Source organism: Octopus bimaculoides, chromosome 19, assembly GCF_046866305.1.
Source record: "Octopus bimaculoides isolate indiv1 chromosome 19, ASM4686630v1, whole genome shotgun sequence".
Taxonomy (NCBI): Eukaryota; Metazoa; Mollusca; class Cephalopoda; order Octopoda; family Octopodidae; genus Octopus; species Octopus bimaculoides.
In genome coordinates this window covers 30,492,462-30,513,502 of record NC_142946.1, presented here as the reverse complement: position 1 = coordinate 30,513,502, position 21,041 = coordinate 30,492,462, and the positions used below count along the sequence as shown (strand labels likewise).

At 42.4% G+C, this 21,041-nt stretch overlaps 1 protein-coding gene across 12 annotated transcripts in view; it reads left to right on the top strand.

The window, feature by feature from the left end:
* LOC106871878 (popeye domain-containing protein 1-B) overlaps positions 1-21,041 on the top strand; it is a 527,623-nt gene that overhangs the window by 455,398 nt on the left and 51,184 nt on the right. For all 12 annotated transcript variants that reach the window (XM_014918623.3, XM_052974861.2, XM_014918629.3 and 9 more), the window contains one exon: positions 8,728-9,347. In XM_014918623.3, the coding sequence (XP_014774109.1) occupies positions 8,728-9,347 (620 nt within the window). The remainder of the gene's footprint in view (positions 1-8,727; positions 9,348-21,041) is intronic.

The window sequence follows — 21,041 nt, the reverse complement described above, 5'->3', positions numbered from 1 at the left end:
GTTTTCAGTGGCCATCCTGCCTCAGTCGTTCTAACAGATTTCATATTATCGTGCGTTTTCGCACTGGCAAGGGAGCCCTGTAGTAACGCCGTGCGCATGCGTAGTCTCACGCATGCGTGGAATTAAACAAGCAAACGTTCCCGCTTCTATTCTATCTCTTTCTCGGTCGGCCAGCCATGAGCATGGACGTGTTTAGCTGTCACTCTCCATCTTTCGGACTTACGCTCGACAGCTCGCTTACATCTACATAACAACGTCCCAACAACTATGCTCATACACACAGAAGCTGTAACAACAAGAGCTAAAGATGTATATATTTACCACCTGTATAAATGTTGTTTAAGTTGATAGTCTGGAGTTCAGCGTTCCGTTATATAACCAATTTTATATAGGAAAGTCAGGTATACATCTAATGATGTATAACCAACTTTCCTATAGAGTCAACCTAGCTAAAAGCAAAGTCCTAATAAGTAGGAAGGTAAACAAACCACAAACCCTTTCAGGTAGATGGCCCTGCTCGATCTGTAGAAAAGGCATAGGTAGAAACTCTATAAGATGTACCCAGTGTAAGCTATGGACACATAAGAGGTGCAGCAATATCAAAAGAAGGCTAACTAGGAAGATAGATTTTGTATGTGGCAGATACTCAGGAGCAATAAATGCTGAAAATGTGCAGAAAACAACTTCTGCCACATTCCAGGGAGAAAAACTACAAGTAGTTGATAGTTTCCGTTACCTAGATGACCAAGTCATTAATGGGGGAGGGTGCGCTGAAAGTGTAGCTGCTAGAATAAGAATAGCCTGGGCAAAATTCAGAGAACTCTTACCTCTGCTGGTGACAAAGGGCCTCTCGCACAGAGTAAAAGGCAGACTGTATGACGCATGTGTACGAACAGCCATGCTACATGGCAGTGAAACGTGGGCCATGACTGCTGGAGACATGCGTATGCTCGCAAGGAATGAAGCCAGTATGCTCCGATAGATGTGTAATGTCAGTGTGCATACTTGACAGAGTGTAAGTACCTTGAGAGAAAAGTTAGACCTAAGAAGCATCAGTTGTGGTGTACAAGAGATTCGATTGTGCTGGTATGGTCATTTGGCGAGAATAGGTGAGGATAGCTGTGTGAAAAAGTGCCACACCCTAGTGGTTGAGGGAACCTGTGGAAGAGGTAGACCGAGGAAGACCTGGGACAAGGTGGTGAAGCACGACCTTCGAACATTAGGCCTCACCAAGGCAATGACTAGTGACCGAGACCTTTGGAAATATGCTGTGCATGAGAAGACCTGGCAAGACAAGTGAGGCCATAACCCATGGCCTTTATCAGGGGTGTAGCCAGCCCATTTATGTGTACCTTTCCTTCTTTGGACACAAACTCTGCTTGCGAAGACCTGTTGAGGCAAGTGAAATCAAAATCAAACCAAATTCGACAATTGGTACCCATGCCAACCTTCCTTCATTGGACACTAAACTCTGCTTATGAATGTGGTGTATGCGTGCGAGTAGATGTAATTGCCTTACCTCGGTTTTCCTTTCGTCGACTGCGAGTCTGTCTTGCGGTATCCAATCCTTGAAGCTTGCCCCGACCCAAAGAACACCAGGAATAGCAGCTGCTTCTCCCAAAAGGGCACGAATCCCGATCGAGGCTCCCTCTGCCCTTTTTCCTCTTCCGGTCAGCCTCCCCAGACACTGACGTCATACCACACGCCACCCTGATCTTAAAGATCACGTTCACCCCTACTCCAATTCGAAGTCCGCCATCCAACCGGGCGGGCGCCTTACACGTCGAGATCTTCTCAAGCCAAGTGGCTCGTTTCCATCGCGCTCTTCATCCGACGAAGTGGCTATCCTGCGCAGGTCCAGCACGTGACGCGGCTTTCCATCCACAGATACATTGTTTCTGGAATTGACCGCTGTCACTGTTCCCCTGCCCCATTGTGATGTGCAGCGTGCCTTCGGCAGCTTGACCCAAACTTCCTCCCCTACTTTCACGCCGGCGGGTCCCTTCTCTCTCCTCGTAGAACTCCGGCGTCTTACTGGGATGCCTCCATTCATATTTGAACACCGCTCTGTGCGGCACAGACTCTTCCGCTTGTCCGGATCGAGGAGACATGTTGTACCAGTAGACCACTTCCAGGGGCGAAATGTGCCCCCTTTCAGCCATGGCCTTGATCGTCCGATGGTGCCTCTCAACGATTCTGTTGCCACTCGGCCTATACGCCGCTCTAAATAATCGTCGCACCTTCCACCGGTCAAGCATCTCTCCCAATGCTTCCGAACGAAACGCCGCCCCGTTGTCCATTAGCAGTTCTTCCACGGGACCCCTCTCCAAGAATATCCCGTTCAGAATGCGGGCAATCTCATCGGCAATGCCTGTCCTCAGCTCCCTCCAAATGGCCAGCCGGCCCGGCCCGCAGTCGACCATGCTAAGATACATTTCCTGACGGTAGTGCGTCACATCCATAGCCAGTCTCCTCCAGTTGCGCTCTACTGAGAGGTTCCCCTGCTCATGCCCACCCGAGGCGGGTTCAATGGACTGGCATCTGTCACATTTCGCGACCACTTTCTTGACGTTTCTCCTAGTGACGTCAGCATCAACCATTTTCGCCAGATACACGGTCCTATCCACCCCCAAGTGATGCATAGCATGTAGCTCCTTCAGTTCGGAGTCACCCAGCCGACACGCTGCCGCTATCCCTTTCCTTGCTTTCTCCGGTTCTTCCAGCCACACCCTTTTCACCCTGGTCAGTGCGTGCGCCCTGTTTCTTTCCGAAGGCACGAAAACCACGTTCAGCTTCAGTCCGAACTCGGCGATCAGCTCTTCCAGAACTCCTAGGCGGCGTTTCACCAACATCTCCGTGGCACCTTTCGTCCGGACTCTCTTCTCGCTGGTAATTACTGTTCCTACCCAGCCGACCACGGTGGCCGAATCCGTCCGGATCTCGATCAAGCGCAGCCCCCATCTCAGGGCCAAGTTCACCCCTTTCAGCACCGCATCTAGTTCGGCGACATTGATGTGGTTGAAGTCGTCCGCTTTCCGTAGCCAGGCCGCATCCTCCACCTCAGCACCTTCGATCTCCAACACAACCCCTATCGCTATACTGCTAGCATCACACCAAACCGTCCCGCACTCCGTCTTGGGCACATACCAGTTTCCTCTGACCGGGTCTTCCGCTCTCGTTCTCTCCAGGATTTCCCGCATCATCGCCACCCCCACCTTGTCACTCCAACTCTCCCCCTCTGCTCGTCTCTTGGTGTAACTGCATGCAATGCGCAACCAACCAGCGATCGGGTAGTGTCCAATCAACTTCCCACAAACCGAGAACAACTCTCTCCTGCTGACGCTGGAACTCAGCTCTGGGATCTCGTTTCCTCTCCGGAACACCAGCTCACCCGATCTGTCTTTTTGTAGCTTCAGCCCCAGCGCAGCTCCCCCCACCATCGACTCAGGCGGCTTCGCAATCAGCCCGAACCTCTCCAGGTGTCTCACTACCTCGGTGGCTGGTACTACAGTCTCGTCAACCAAAATGTCGTCGATGTAGGAACTGGTGGCCTTCCTTATCCTCTCCTCTTTCCCTAGGATGGACTTGATCACCATCGCCATAATTTTCGTAGCGGAATTCAGCCCGAAACCCAGCCTGGTTAAACAGTACGTCCGGCCCTTGTACCGCACCAGCTGGTATCGCCACAGCTTGTCACTCACACGGAGCTGCAGATATGCCGACTTCAAGTCGACGATCGTCGCTGCCCCGGTCGACTGTCTCCACACACGTAACGTCTCACCGCAAACGTCCGTTGCCTCACCTCCCGTGTGGCACGATATATGGTCGTTCAGCTCCCTAAAGTCCAGCACCGGTCTGACTTTTCCTTTCGTCGGCTGCACCACCGCCATCAGAGGCAGCACTCCACTCACCACCTCCTCTTTCCACAGGACAAGGACTCCTTCCTTGATCCATCTCTCTACCTCCTCGTCGAACTCGACACCGGCGTGACCTTTCAACGTATGCTGGTAGCAGCTCACCCTGTTCTTTAGTAGTGGGGGCTCGTCCTTCCAACGCCACTCTATCGTCCACCTCCGACCATCAAACGCCGCCTGAAAATCTTTGTCTTCGATGGTGTAAGCGGCGCTGTCCCCGACGGGGCTCTGCTCTCCCTGGCGGTCCCGACTCACGGCGCACGATGCCCCCACGCTTCCGAACGTGACCTCATCTCCTGCAATCCTAACGCCACCAAGACGGTTGATGGCGTCCATCCCCCAACACGACATCAACCCCGTCTATCACATAGTCGATCACGATCACCCGTAGCCTCAGCGCCGCGCTCGGTAACGCTATCTCCAGACTGGAGCTGCCCCTGCAACGGATCTCTCTACCGTCGACCGCCCGGACGCTACTCGTCCCATCCCATTTCTTCGCCACCCTTGGCGTCACGAGGGTAGTCATGCAAGCCGTGTCCACGAGGGCCTTGAACTTCTTCCCCTCGGCCTCGACTTCGACCACGGGCAGCGCCTCCACAAGCGCCTCTACTTGGTTGCGGGGAAAGTTTGAGAGGCAGCAACTTCCCCACGGTCGTTTCCCTGGTCGCAATCACGGGCGACGTGCCCAGTCTTCCTGCATCGATAGCAGACGGGCCCCGATTCGGCGCATTCCCTCGCCATGTGCGGCCCCTGACATTTGAAACACCGGCCCGAGAACGGCCGCTGTCGTTGCTCGGTAGGCTTCCTTACGCCTTCCCTCACGTCTGTCGCAATGCGCCTCCGTCGCCGCCATCGCTATCGGCTTCCGTCCGACGTGCTGTATCAACACGCGAGCTTGTGCCACTAGCTCGCTGAGCGCCATCTTTCTCCCGCCAGGCAACTGCTGTAATCGAATCCCTACGTCGTCGGGAAATCCATTCACAAACGCCAGCCACGCCGCTCTGTCCAGGCCTTCTCCCGTAAACCCAGCCAGCGCCGCGTACTCATCCACCTGTTCTCCTCACCATCTAATAGTTCCTAGTTTAACGAAGGCAGCGTAATCGCTCTCCGTATACGCTTCTCTCAACCTCCGTTCGATGTTCTCCGCATTCAACCTCTCTTCCTCGTCCATTTCTAAATACAGGGTCAGGGCGCTCCCTTCCAAGTATAGTGCCATGAGACTCGCCACATCACTTATTCCTTGTAGCTTGGCAACGAGCCTAATTTTTCGCATCCAAGCCATCACATCTCCTTCGCCATTAAAAGGCCTGATCACATCGCTGGCGATTCTAATCTTGGCTGCCATCGCGGCGAATTTCTACACGTGAGGCCGAAATAGCTTGTGGTATATGCGTGCGAGTAGATGTAATCGCCTTACCTCGGTTTTCCTTTCGTCGACTGCGAGTCTGTCTTGCGGTATCCAATCCTTGAAGCTTACCCCGACCCAAAGAACACCAGGAATAGCAGCTGCTTCTCCCAAACCTAGGCCGTCGCTTAACACGTCTTGTCCTGACCACGACCCCGTTCGAAAAGGGCACGAATCCCGATCGAGGCTCCCTCTGCCCTTTTTCCTCTTCCGGTCAACTCACCCTTCTGGTCAGCCTCCCCAGACACTGACGTCATACCACAGTGAAGACCTGTTGGGGCAAGTGAAATCAAAATTGAACCAAATTCAATGACTGGCACCCATGCCGGTGGAGCGCTAACAGCACCAGCCAAGCGGGATCACTGCCAGAGCAGCTGCCTGGCTTCCGTGCTGGTGGCATGTAAAAAGTACCATTTGAGTGTGATCGTTACCAGCGTTGCCTTACTGGCACTTTTACCAGTGGCACGTGAACAAAACATTCGAGCGAGGTCGTTGCCATTGCTGTTGGACTGACTCCTGTGCAGGTGGCATGTAAAAAACACCATTTGAGTGTGGCCGTTGCCAGTACTGCCAGACTGACCCTCGTGCCAGTGGCACGTAAAAGCACCCACTACACTCTCGGAATGGTTGGCGTTAGGAAGGGCATCCAGCTGTGGAAACTCTGCCAGATCAGATTGGAGCCTGGTGCAGCCATCTGGTTCACCAGTCCTCAGTCAAATCGTTCAACCCATGCAAACATGGAAAGCAGACATTAAACGACGATGATGGTGATGAATGTATATATGTGTATGTATATATGTGTATGTATATATGTGTATGTATATATGTGTATGTATATATGTGTATGTCTGTGTGTGTGTGTGTGTGTATATATATATATACACACACACACATACATACACACATATACATCATATACACACACATATACACATAAATATAGGCATATATACATACACACACACACACACACACACACACACACACACACACACACACACACACACACATTATACTCTATTTTAAATAAACTGAAAGGCAGCCCGTCCTTAATGTAGCTGTTTAGTATACTTGAAATAGTAGTCATTAAACATACAAAAGAGCCACTATTCTGATCTCCAAATATGCTGTGAAGAGGAAAAATGTCCTCTGCAGTATATTAGGAGGTGAGATTAGTTGATAGCACCTGAAAAGAAAACAAGAAAATAACTCCGAGGTGAGAGGGAGGGAATTTCAGAGGTACAAGTTGCCTGGGAACCCGGTGTCCACCAAAATTGTTCCCAGCTGGGCCCCACATCTCCTAAGGCCAGCCTTGTACATATGTATATATCTACATATATATATACTTTTATATGCAGTGTCTTGCAGATAAATTAAGTGGGTTTAACATTTCAATTTTTTGACAAAATCTTGCTTGCTTGAAAATCTAATCCTCCTCTTTATTTTTCAGGTAAATACAAACTCATTCAACAACAGAAAGTTATGGAACAACCAAATCATTTTACCATTGTTGTCTTGGCACATGCCAATAAATTTGTTAAGTCAAATTTTATTGGCACACTGCCAATAAGATTGTTAAGTTAACAAAACCTCCAACAGTTTATCATGTGTATAAACAGTTTAAAGAAGAAGGAAATATTGATAGAAAAGAACACAAGACTCAAAGGGATTCCAAGTGCAGTCAAAAATTTCTCACTGGCCTCAAACACTTGATTGAAGCCAACCCATCTACATCCGTGACAACTCTTGCAAAGAAACACAATGTGTTCCTTTCCATGGTGTCCAAAGCTGTGAACAGGAACTTTGGCATGACTTGCAATGTTCGACAACACCGTCACCTCCTAACAGCCAAGGCCAAAGCATTCAGAGCTGAGAGATGCCCAAAGCTTCTGTCATTTATCAAGCATAAAGGTGCAGGAAAAACTCTCGTGTTTGTGAACAAGGAGTATACTGTGGATACTGAGGTGAATTGCAGAAATCCTTAAGTGATTGCATACAACCCTTCTGACATCCTCATCATGTTTGAGACTAAGAATCCTGCCTCTGTGATGATATTTGGAACTGTAGCAAGTGATGGAAGTGTCATGGATCCACAACTTCATTGAGTCTGGTTTTAAGATCAGCACAAAGCAGTATCTGGACATCCTGAAGAACTCTCTGTCAACTTGGTTGGAGTAGAAGTTTGGGTTTGATAATGTGGTGCTTATCCTGGATTCTGCACCATGCCATGGGCCAAAAGCAATACAAGCCTTCCTCAGTGAGAAGGTGCCATTTTTTGTGAAGGCCAACATCTGGCCCACTAATAGCCCAGATCTCAACCTTCTCGATTACTTTTTATGGGATGTACTTCAAGCAAGGACCAATGTTTCACCACACTTGAGTGCCAACAGTTTGAAGACCTGCATCGTGCATGTGACACACAAAATCAAAGAGGCAGAAGTTGCAACAGCTGCAAAAAAATTTTGCTCTCATGTCAAGGCAATAATTGCCCAAAAGGGCAGCCATACTGAGTGATAAATGTTTTTGTTGTAATAAATGTTACATTAAAATTATATCTGTCTGCTACCATTATTTTAGTATTTATAACCAGTTGAGATAATTTTTATGATGCATAAGCATCATAAAAATTATCTCAATTTATCTACAAGATCCTGTATATACATGTAGCACTTAAACATTAAATAATATTAAAGGTTTGTAGGTAGGAGACACATCATTACACAAACATAATATACTATGAAGTATACTAAATGTATTTATAAGTCAGTACCATGTCCTACTGAATCAGTAGCGCTTGTTATTTTTAAGGTTTGTTTCTATGGCCAGCACTGATTTTTGCTACACTGTTTCATATGGAGACATCAGATGTAAACAAGCAATGAGAGTGAAGACAAAAGTGGGTAATGAGTGTATATGCCATATTTTGGAGATTGTTGCCCCTTTATCAGCACTCATCTAACCTACTTCTGTCTTTGAACACACTGCTTATATAGCCACATGTGTTCGGAGACAGATGGGTGCTAATGAAGGGGCAACAACCCCCAAAATATGGCATATACATTCATTTCCCACTTTTGTCTCCGATCTTCCTGCTTGTTTACATCTTATGTCTCAATATGAAACACTGTAGCAAAAATCAGTGCTGATTATAATTTCTATAAAATATCTGTAGAAACAACCTTAAAAATAAACTAAATAATTTGCATGAAACATTGAAATTAAACACTAATTTGAGTATTATATTAAGCATATCAACTAAAACTCCTCGGGAAATTTAAGTTATTTTCATTTTTTCCTTCAGATTTTACAATTTTTCTTTATCTATTTTATTGGGGTCTTGTGGGGTATTTTTTTTTTAATTTCTTATCACACAAATCTCTCATCTCTTCTTTCTACATCTCTTTGCAGATTCCCCAGTTATTTGAATGGTCCACATTAGATTTCAGCCAAATGATGCTGTTTAACTCAACTGACAGTGGAAGCAGCACTACAGCTGAAGGATTAGTGAACAGTTCTCCATTAATGCAAACACTGCAGCCAATTGTGGTTAACACAACTTTGAATTCAACATCATATAATGGAACTGAATCTTGCGATGTTTGGCAAGATGTCCAGCATATCCTCTTTCAGTTGGGCAGTCTGTGTATGGCTTTTTCTTTCCTTACCCCAATTAGCTTCCAATACCATATATTATTCCTGAGATGTCTTCTCCTTTTCACATTTCTTTTCTACATTCTCTGGGCTGGTGTCTTCATATGTGTGCCAGACATACTTGGATGGAACTGTGCCTTCTTTTGTATCAATATCGGGCACATTTTCTACTTGGCCTATAGCATGTATCCCGTCCATATACATAAAGATTTTGAAGATGTTTATGCCAAATTGTTTAAACCACTTGGTGTGTCCCGTATTGAATTCAAATCATTAACGCGGGTTGGCAGACTTGTTTATCTGCGCCAAGGAAGTGTTTATGCAACAGAAGGAATTACTCCATGTGGTGAGAAGCTTTCTCTTTTGTTACGAGGAAGGTGAGATGAAAATTGTTTCTTATTCTTATTCTTCATATTATTAATACTATTATTGTTATTATCTTAAGGTAGTGATCTGATAGAATTATCAGAGCATCAGGAAAATGCTTGCAGTATTTTTTCTGACACGCTATGTTCTGAGTTCAGATTTCACTAAGGTCAGCTTTGCCTTTGATCTCTTCAGGGTCAATAAAAGAAAGTACCAGTCATGTATTGGTATTGCTGTATCCAGCTAACCTTTTTCCCTAAAATTGCTAGCCTGGTGCCAAAATTTGAAATCATTATTATTATTATTATTATTATTATTATTATTATTATTATTATTATTATTATTATTATTATTATTTTATTTTTATTATTATTATTATCATTATTTTACTACTATGATTATTAGTGTTATTATTATTATGTTTTGCCTTTTTTTGCTTTAATTTATGCAAGCTGCACTCAAGTCTCAACTAAAGACATCAAGGAACCACAAGTTTTTGCATCTAAGATGTGAACATATGAGATGCCATATAATTGAAAAAAAAGACTGATGTTTTTTTTATAAAATCTATAATAATAAATGCGAAAGTGAGTGTCAGTATGACACACTTTTTTTCAACTTTACTCCTCCGACACCCTCTCTCACTATTCAATGACACTTCTACTATTCCTCATGCTTTACCCCTTTCTCACTATTCAATGACTACAAGTAATTTAACTATAACACGTGCTTCATAACATTCATAACCGAAATACGTATTGAACTCAATCACTCATACAATATTACCTCTCATAACTCTCTACCATAAGAATGTTGGAAACTTAGTATTTTTTCAGATATTAATAAAATCTGTCAGACCTGTTTTCATGCCATCAACCATTGGAGCTACGGAAATTTAGTGCACTCCAGCAGCATGAAAATAGATTCAACTAATTTTATCATTGCCTTAAAAAATACTAAATTTCAAACATCTTTATGGTCAAATATGTTTATAGCAATTCCAAACCATAAAAATCGCACTTTAAAATAGTGTTTAGCAACAGTGGTGTAATTTTCCTTCAAACTACAAACAGGAGTTTAGATATGTACCAGCTACTACAAATAATTGTTTGTACGAAAAGTAAAGCCCTACATACATCAAATTGTCTTTAAATTAAGTGGCAGCAGAAGAATTATTGTTGAACTGTTAAAAGGTAAGTTTATTGTTGCTTATCACATATGGCAACAGTATCCTTCTCGAAAATAAATCTCTGCCAACAGAGGACCAGATTGCAATCAAAACAGCCAAGGCTGCAGAGAGGACTGTGGTTGAACAAGAGCAGGCAGTGAATTATCCAAAAGAGTTCCTGAACTCATTGAATCCTCCTGGAATGCCATCACACAAGCTGGAACTAAAAGAAAATGGATCAGTTATGCTTTTGAGAAATCTGGATCTTTGTAATGGAACAAGGTTAATAATCAAGAAGATGCTTCATCATCTCTTGGAAGCAGAAATCTTTACTGGTCCAGGAAAGGAGGAAAGAGTTTTAATTCCAAGAATTCCCTTAATTTCTTCAGATCTTCCTTTTGAGTTCAAAAGACTTCAGTTTCCAGTGAGAGTGAACTACGCAATGTCAATCAATAAGTCTCAAGAACAATAATTGAAAGTAACAGAGCTGCATCTCATGGAACCCTACTTTTCTCATTGTCAGCTATATGCTGGTTGTTCGATGGTAGGGAATGGAAACAAGCTATTTCTACTGACCTCGAATGGGAAGACAAAAATTGTTTATCATGCAGCTTTGCAATAAGTTCCAAGTTGACAAATTATATCCTTGTTTTGATGAAAATTGTTCATTGCTTGAAAAATATTGTTCAAGTTTAATAAGATTTAATATGTACTCAATGCATGAAGTATCATTGTTGGGTCCAAGGCCCAATGAAGAGCCCTCCACAGGAGCTAGCTTAAAAGCTGCCCTATCAGGCAGCTTTTAAGCTAATTTGTAATAAAACTGAATGAATAAGATTATATTTACATAGAGAGGGACTTACATAAAATATGGTTTTTTGTAATTCCTTTATTTTGAAACTGCCAGGAATTTGTTCTGCATATTTGCTTGTGCATTTTGATGTCATTCCAAGTGCCCAATAGTTAATGTTGTTGCATTGAGATATCACATTCTTCTGATTTCTATTTCTAAGTTCTATTTGCTCAATTTCTCAAACATTTTCAGTGGTGTGTTTTTATCAGCTGGGGCTGCAACATCAATCAAAAGAGAAATCGTTTCAACATTATCTGGTCAGTTAGCCTGAATTTCCCAATCAACCTGAACACTGTCAGGACAGTTTGTACATCCCCATTCTCACTTCTCTTTTCGAGGAAGATTGTATGTAAGGGATATTGATCAGAATATGTACTGAGTTGCCCTGTAATGTCTTTGCAAATGCTCTGTTGGTATCAGTCAACCATATCCAGAGATTAGGTGATTGATTGTCTCTGTATATTCGCTGCATATGCAATATGATGGGCTGCTTTCATGTTTCAGAACATTATACTGGTAATTCTTAGTAGAAGACATTGATCTCAGTTTCCAGCTTGAGACTAGAGCATGCCAGCCATTGAAGGGTATGGGTTTGATCTATATCAGGATATCTGGCTCTAATCAGGTATTTATTATGCAGTGGTTTTTGCTCTCATTTCTCTTCAGTGCATTGGAGGCTGGTTTGTTTGATTATATTTTTTGCTTGTTTTGCTTTTTCAGTGAGGAGCACACTTTCTTCTGGTATTAATTCATCTAGCTACATTTCCCAAAGGTATATTATAGCATTTTTCATCACTAAGTGCAACTTTTTGGTATCTTTATGTCTCAGAACTAATTTGAACACCCAGTTGGTTGCTTGTTATAAGTAGGCAGAAAGTTCTAACGCTACAATTTTCAGTGTGAGTTGGGATTGTATTAACCCAACCCCACAATTCCTTTCTTCTCTTGAAACATATAACTTATCTGTTTACTTTTGAGTGATGTACATGATGCATTGGCATCAGCTTTTGGATTTTGACATCAACTTTGTTATCTCAGTAGTGAACCAGTTAATGGTACTGAAACTGTATGTGATTACAGGCATGGCTAATGTATTTATGGTTCCACTTTTGTTTCTGGTACTCAACTTGATTTGCAGGATAGCTCTTACTCTACAGGAGAATTTTTTTCTTACATGATTATTTAATTCCATCTCCTTCACAAACACCTAAATACTTACAACTGCCCTCAAGTTCTAATCCTCTATCTACAGAGATATTCCAGCACCATGCTATGTTATATCTAGCTTGTATCTTCTTCCAAACACAGAATCTGGTCTGTAGCATTTACGATATAGCAGGTTACATCAAAAGAACTTCCAATTATATAAACAATACTTAGAGGAAAACATATATGAGTTGAGTTGCAGTACTCAGTTATGCAGTTAGTTTAACTTTGTTTATTAATTAACTACTAATATTACTTAAAACTATCTCTATGAGTTCCATCGATCCTGACCTCTGCCTACCAACATAACCAAGATAGCCATTATGACTTAGACAGCTATTATGAGCCGCTTAATAGCAAATCACCTTCCTGTATCAGAGTTGGTCACCTTTCATCGATATATGAAAATGGTCCCACCCAAATTTACCTAAGAGAGCAATAACTCTGAATACATACTGATAGAAAGTAGAACAAATTTTCTAAGTCCTGCCACAAAAGACTTTTCTAGTGTTTGTAGGCTGGGTGTCACCAACACCAGAGAAGAGGTTGATAATAAGAAGACCATTTAGCCATAGAAACTGACAAGAGCCATGACATACATAGAAGGAATCTGATGTGAGGCAGAATGCTATGAGACCTGTTCAACCTCTGCTGAAATAGAATCAGGGATTTAAAATGATGATAATGAGGATGATGAGAATAATGATGAGGATCATGCATGCACGCACACACATATACACACACATGCATGTCAGGTCAGGGGATCTGATAACTAAAGATTAGAGACTACTAGTGACCACATAACCCAGTACAATCTGTGCATGTTTAAGCCTTCAGTGACCAGACAAGTAACTTCATCAAACTTGCAGGCAGAAGAAGACAGTTTTTGAACACTGAGGAGAAAAACAAAATTTGTTAAAGGCTGAATGAATTGAAAAGAATCAACAAACCATCGAATGTGTGTATATATGCATGCATGCAGGTGGGCGTGCATTCGTGTGCATGTGTATATGTGTGTGTGTGTGCGTGCATTTACATGTGTATGTAGGTATGCAGAGGAGAATGATACTTTTGCTTGAAACCTTTAACCTCTGACCAGCTTGTTTTCTGAAGTTTTATTTGTTTATTGCCAGCTTAATGGCTTCAAACATTTAAAAAGTTGCACTTGTGTTGCCCAAACATTTGTCAATATAACACCTAATGTGTAGCTGCTTATGTAAACCATACCATTTTCTTTTCGGATGGTGCATTTTACATGCCATTGGCATGGCTACAATTTTGATTTTACTTGATTCAACAGATCTTCTCAAGTATATCATATCGGCCAATGCTTCAAGGGTATTTTTAAATGGGCTGATCATGCAACACTGGCATTGGCCATGGCTGTGATCTCACTTTACTTGCCAAGTCTTTTCAATCACAGCATATCTCCAAAGGTCTCTGTGTCTTGTCATTGCCTCTGTGAGGCCCAACGTTCAAAGGTCATGCTTCACCACCTCATCCCATGTCTTCCTGGGTCTACCTCTTCCACAGTTTACTTCCACTGTTAGGGTGTGGCACTTCCTCACACAGTTGCCCTCATCCATATGTAACACATGACCATACCAGCACAGTTGTCTCTCTTGCACTCTACATTTGATGCTTCTTTTGTCTAGTTTTTCTCTCATGGTGCTTGCACTGCGCCGTGTATGCACACTGACATTACCCATCCAGCAGATCATACTAGCTTCATTTCTTTCAAGCATATGCATGTCCCATGTTTCACTGCTGTGTAGCATAGCAGTTTGCACACATGCATCATATAGTCTACCTTTCACTCCGAGTGAGAGGCCCTTAGTTGCCATCAGAGGTAGGAGCTCTCTGAACTTTGCCCAGGCTATTCTTATTCTAGCAGCTACGCTCTCAGAGCATCCACCTCCACTGCAGACTTCGTTGCCTAGGTAGCAGAAGCTATCAACTACTTCTAGTTTTTCCCCTTGGCATGTGATGGAATCTGTTTTCTGTACATCTTCAGTCTTTATTGTTCCTGTACATCAGTCACACAAAAAAACTATCTTCCCAGTTAACCTTCCTTTCATATTGCTGCATTTCTTATGTGTCCATAGCTTACACTGGATACATCTTATGGAGTTTCTACCTACGCCTTTTCTACAGATCGAGAAGGGCCATCTAACTGAAGGGGTTTGTGATTTGTCTGCCTTCCTACTTACTAAAACTTTGGTTTTTGCTAGGTTGACTCTAAACTAGGCTGACCCTAAACTTCGTCTCTAGTTCTGGTAGGGACTTGGCTCTCAGGGGAAGCCTGTCTTGAATTCCTCTGTTATTGCCTGGAGGACTAAGATGAATACGAGGGGGCTGAGGACTGATCCTTGGTGAACCCCTACTTATACCCAGAATTCTTCACTATACTCATAACCAACCTTACTGACAGCAATCCTGTACAGGGCTTGTACGGTTCTTACCAACCACTCATCTATCCCTAATTTCTATATTGACCACCAGATAAGGGATTGGGAGACCCTGTTAAAGGCTTTCTCCAAGTCAACGAAAGCCAAGTACAGAGGTTTATTTTTGGCTAGGTATTTCTCCTGCAGTTGCCTTACCAGAAATATAGCATGTGGTGCCTCTCCCTGGCACAAAACCAAACAGCATCTCATCTACACTAACTCTCTTCCTAATTAGTTGGGCTACGACCCTCCATAACTTTTATCACCTGATTCAGTAATTTGATACCACTGTAGTTATTTTTATCTGGAGCATCACCTTTACGTATGCTGCCACACCAGTCATTGGGTATGACTCCTTCATGAACTATCTGATTTATGATGTGGGTGACTAGACCATAACCCTCATCGCCCAGTATCTTAAGCATCTCAGTGGTGATTCCTGATGGACCAGGTGCTTTCCCTGAACTCATATCCTTAATTGCTTTATCTATTTGGATCAGCAGTCTTTCATAATGGCATCTCCATGCCTTTTTCTTTGCAGAATCATTAAAATGCAAGTGCACCATCACCCATGCAGACACATTTCTCTCCCATGACCTCATGATTTTCTCTCACACACTGTCTTGCAATTCGAAATACTTCAGTTCTTTGGTCCCCATGTCGCTGAACATTGGCAAACTTCTTTTCTGCTACTCCCTTGGCTATATATATCTGTCTCCTGGCTTCTCTATTGGCTATCTGATACAGTTCCCTGCTACTCCTACTCTTCCAGGGCTTCCAAGCCTGTTTCTTTGCTCTAATGACCCTGTATACTGTATTGTTCCACCACCATGTTACCCTAGATCTGGAAGGGACTTTGCACCAATCACAGATTTGGTCTGTGGTGCTCGGCAAGCTGTCTCACAGGAATTCCCAGTTGCTTTCTATGTCACAAGTTTGTAGTTCTCCACTCCCTCTCATCAAATTTCTCAGTAAGGATATTCCTAAATCTCTGACCATGTGAAGTATTCTTAAGCATCCAAGTACTTCTTTTCCAGATTGGTCTGCTTCTTGGCATCCTTCTGGCTAATAACTGGTTTTTGCTGGGGAGTACATTCTTCATCGGGGAGGGTCTTTGTATTTAAGAGCAACCATACATCTTGCTGTCTGGTGAGAATGAAATCAATCTGGCTAGCAAAGTCATATGATTTATAGGTTATCAGGTGGCTGGCTGGCTTCCTGAAGTTGCTGTTGCAGATCAATAGATTATTTGCATCACAGAACTCCAGGACCTTAGTTCCCTCTTCATTTCGGGAGCCAATTCCATGGCCCCCATGTACACCATGGAAGATTGCTGTCCAACATGCCCATTAAAATCTCTAGCCACAAAGATGAGATCATTGTCACTTGTCTTGGAGGTAGCCTGCAGAATAATATCATAAAAACGATCGTTTTGTTCATTTGGTAGGCCTGCTTGTAGGGCATAGGCAGAGAGAATTGTAGCTATACTATTCTGTAAGACTAGCCTGAGTTTAAGCACTCTATTGCACACCCTGACAATCTCTATGACCTTATCCACCCCTCTCATCAAGAGGTATGCCCACACCCTCTACTCCATCACTGTTACCTTCCCTGAAGAGTTTATATCTGTGCTTTGCCTGTGAGGACCCTGGCTGAAGCTCCTCTCCATCTTACCTCTTGTATACAGTATACATCAATACACCTACATTCAAGCATCTCCACAATCTTGCTAGACCTACCTTTCAATGTGCCTACATTTACAGTGCCAACTCTGAAAACTGGGAAAGGGATGAGGGAGGAAACACAGGAAGGAGAGATATTATTCAGCACCTAAAAAGGTTTTTGTGATCATTTGATAACAGACATGCGTAACAGTTGTTCTTGCTTTTAACCTACCATCACAAACATGTTAGAATTGTTAAGGTTGTTGCCTCTACTGAGGGTTGGAAGTAAGGAAGCATTGTATATGAAAGGGCATTGTAAATATAAGCATTATGAGCATTGTGTATATAAACATTACTGGTGCTGCAGATATAGATAAAAATAAAAATATAAAAATAAATGTAGTAGAAGTATAAATATGTCAATGTTAAATTAAGTAAGTGGGCTGCTATCTGGTTTGGTTAGTCCAGAGAGGGGGAGAGAAAGGAGAGGGTGGCGAGATTACCAATGTAAGAGAGGAGACAAACAGTACAAAAGAGGGTAAGAGCAATGGGATGCCTGGTAAGAGAAATGAGATTTCCAATATTGATGGTGGGGCAGGAGAGGGTCTGCACAATCACGGACAAAAGGGAATCATTTTAGCAAGCAATACAAAATATGTATATATATGTAGCCAAGAAACAAGGAAAGGGTTATTTTAGAGGGAGAGTTTACAATTTGGAAGTGATTTGATGAATTAATATAAATGTTTACAGTTTTGTGCATATTTTCAAGTGCAATCAAACAGCCAAACACATGGAATAAGCTGCAAGAAAGCCTGAGAAGTGGGAGGGACAAGTGTGGAGGCCTCTTATATTTACGACAGCCGGAAATGGACAAAGATGGCAGTTTTTGCTCTAGGGAGAAGAAGAAATAAGGAAAGGATTATTTTAGAGGGAGAGATTACAATTTGGAAGTTATTTGATGAATTAATATAAATGTTTACAGTTTACAAAAGTACAGGTTAGTAATCGTGTGGGTTAGATAGATGAATGAATGAGGCAATCAAAAACAAGAGAAATTCTCAGCAAAAATCAAAAACAAGCATATGTTAATACTTTCCACACAACTACAGTCTCTTATAATATATTTTTCTGTTTATTTTCCATTTACTGCAGATCTTTAATAAATTTCTCAGGAGATATATTATTGTTTCTAGCAATTAGCACTTTTCTGATGACTTCTGGTATTTTGCTGTTTGCACTTAATACCTTCTGTTATACTTACTATCTATAAGCTGCTGACATGGCCACATGCTTACAATTAGTCTAAGTGTGTGGTAGCTCAAGCAAGTGACTGCTATTATATCCTCAGGCCAACCAGTGCTTTGAGTATTGAACTGATTGAAACTAAAAAATAAAACCTGTCATGTGTGAGTATGTTTTTGAATATCATTACACATGTCCTCATTAATATTACCCGAGTAAAAACAATGGAATCTTTTTTAAACACTCCAAGTGACAAAAGTTACCATAGTTCCTTTAGTTACAGTTATAGGAAAGTGGTTATACACCATTAGGTGTACACCCGCTTTCCTATATTAAATTCTAAATAATAATGGAACGCAGAACTCTGAACTATCAACACAACAATATTTATTTTTGTAGGAAATAGGCAGCCTTAAACTGGTTGCTGAGACGTTGGAATGTTGGAATGAGCTGTCCCCAGAGTTGGAATGTTGGAGAGACAGCTTGATACGACCATGCTCATGGCCGGCCGACCGACCGAGAAAGAGAATGAATTGAGTGGGAACGTTTAGATGTTGAATTCCACGCATGCGCATGGGACTCTTCCTGTGTTCCTTCCGGAACTATTCCCTGCGCATGCATGGATGAAAACGCAGTAATGGCGACTGTATTTTGGCGCCAGATGACGTCACTACAATGGCTCCCCCTTGAGTGTGGGAGCACGAAAATAGAAATTTTGGAGGGACGTCTGAGGCAAGATGGCCACTGAAACCAACCACAAGATATGGCACAAACACACACAAAGAAAAAAATCAAAGAAATGAATGTTAATACGCAGGAAGTTGTAGTCAGTGAGCAGAGCTGTAGTTGAGCATCGGATGCTAGTTGGGACCTGTTACCTGGTACTGAACATTTTAACTGGTCTGCTGATCATGAGTGTGAATGCGACATATAAAAACATAATAAAAGACAGGCCGTCGTATAAAGAAAAGAGTGTGTGTGAGTGATACATGTATGTGTATGCGAAATATTACAGCAGATAGAAAGAGTCAGTAACACGTGAGCATTTATACCAGTTTGTTGAGTACACAATTGGAAAAGTCTGTATGTGAAAAAAGTTGAGGCTTTGTGTGGCAGAGCGATCACTAGTTGTTGTGATGTTGGGGCTTCGATGCCGGGCCGGGCTCTTGTTATACAGAAGTTCGTCGCTGGCTGAATTCTCTTGTCTATTATTAATCGTGGTGAATATGAAACACCTAACAGAATCAAAGAGAGAGTGATGTGCCGCGGTGGTTTGGATTGGTGTACATAGAAATCATGTTGATGATATTGGCGAATCTTGTCGTTCGTACTTAAAGTCGTGTTGACTGTGGTGGCGATGAGGCTGGTAGTAGTCGTAGACTCGTGTTGCTGATGTGGCGACGGCGGTGGTAATTTTGGCTGGACGAAGCTGTTGATGGAGTCGCTGGAATTGCTGCTGCTGCTGTCGTGATGACGTCACTACAGTGTTCAACACATGAGGACAAGTGGAATGGGAAATAGGAAAATACTTAGCTTGGAAAACAGGTACTGGTTGGCAAGAGGAAGAATATCTAGCCATAGAAAAACATCAACAACTTGCAACTAACTCATTCCAACATGGAAAAATAGACATAAAACCAAACAAATGAAATGACACTCTAACAGTTATATATACTGTATGTACTACACTTTTACTTCTACTGTACACAATACACTACCATAATACACTATGACAATTTGAATACACACTCTACTGTCACCACTCCTGTATGAACTACATTAGTACAACCCTGGTACATAACACTGCCACTCTTTATGCACACTAAGTATTTGTACCATTACTAGACATACTCCACAATATTTTGTCACTATTAAGGTGGCGAGCTGGCCGAATCATTAGCAGAGTGGGCAAACTGCTTAGCGGCATTTCATTTGTCTTTACATTCCACTGAGGTCGACTTTGCCCTTCATCCTTTCATAGTCAATTAAAAAAGTACCAGTTGAGTTGATAAGTACATTGAGCCAAAATTTAAAACTAGTATTCTGTCACTATCAAAAAACACACAACACTGTCATCCTATAAACATTCACTACTACTGTATCCTGTAACTGCATTTATCCCCCTTACTATGCACTCTTAATGTACACACTGTGCCGCATACAAAATACACCATCATAATATTCACTCTACACTGCCATCATTACTGTACACACTGCCTTCTTTACCCTTATTATATGCACTACATGATCACCATTCCTGTACACATTCCTGTAAACTACCACAACTATGATATACACTATACTACCACTGTTGCCATTATTGTACACAATACATTCTCATTATTACTGTACACACTACTCTGCCATTATTGCAGTACATACCTCATTGTAATCCTTCCTGTTAACTGTACTCTATCCACTGTCACACTACAATGTCACACACATACTTCAAACAACACCATCAACATTACAGTTCACACTGCCCTATCACTATTACAGTAGACACTATTTTATTATCATGAGGCTGTACAATCTATACTACCACCATAACTTTACATTCTGCCATCTTCAATGCACACATTATCCAACCACCATTACTGAACTCACTAAACCACCAAACAGTTGTAAACACTGCACTACCTCTATTAGTGTATAGCATGCTCTCTCACCTTTATTATACATACTATACAGTTACCTTACTCATTATACGATCACTCTTACTGTACTCATTATATTCCACCATTTTTCTACACTGCTAGCTCTTCTATACATGCTACACTGCCACCCTATTGACATTGTTATGCTGTCACGTCAACATGTTACACTGTCATGTCAACTATACACACCTGCCACCATTTCTGCAGAAACTACCATGACAACTTTAATGTTGTACACATTACACTGCCTCCAATATTGTATGCTACCCTACCACCATTACTGTACAAACTACAATGTCATCCTTACTGTACATGTTACAGTCTCCATTATTCTACTCACTATACTATCACCTTTAACTATGTCCACTCTGCTTCCACCTTTAACATGCATATCAACCTGTCCAATATTGCATGTTATCAAAATTTTTTTATCAATCAGTCTTGATACTGTCCTTATTCAATCTG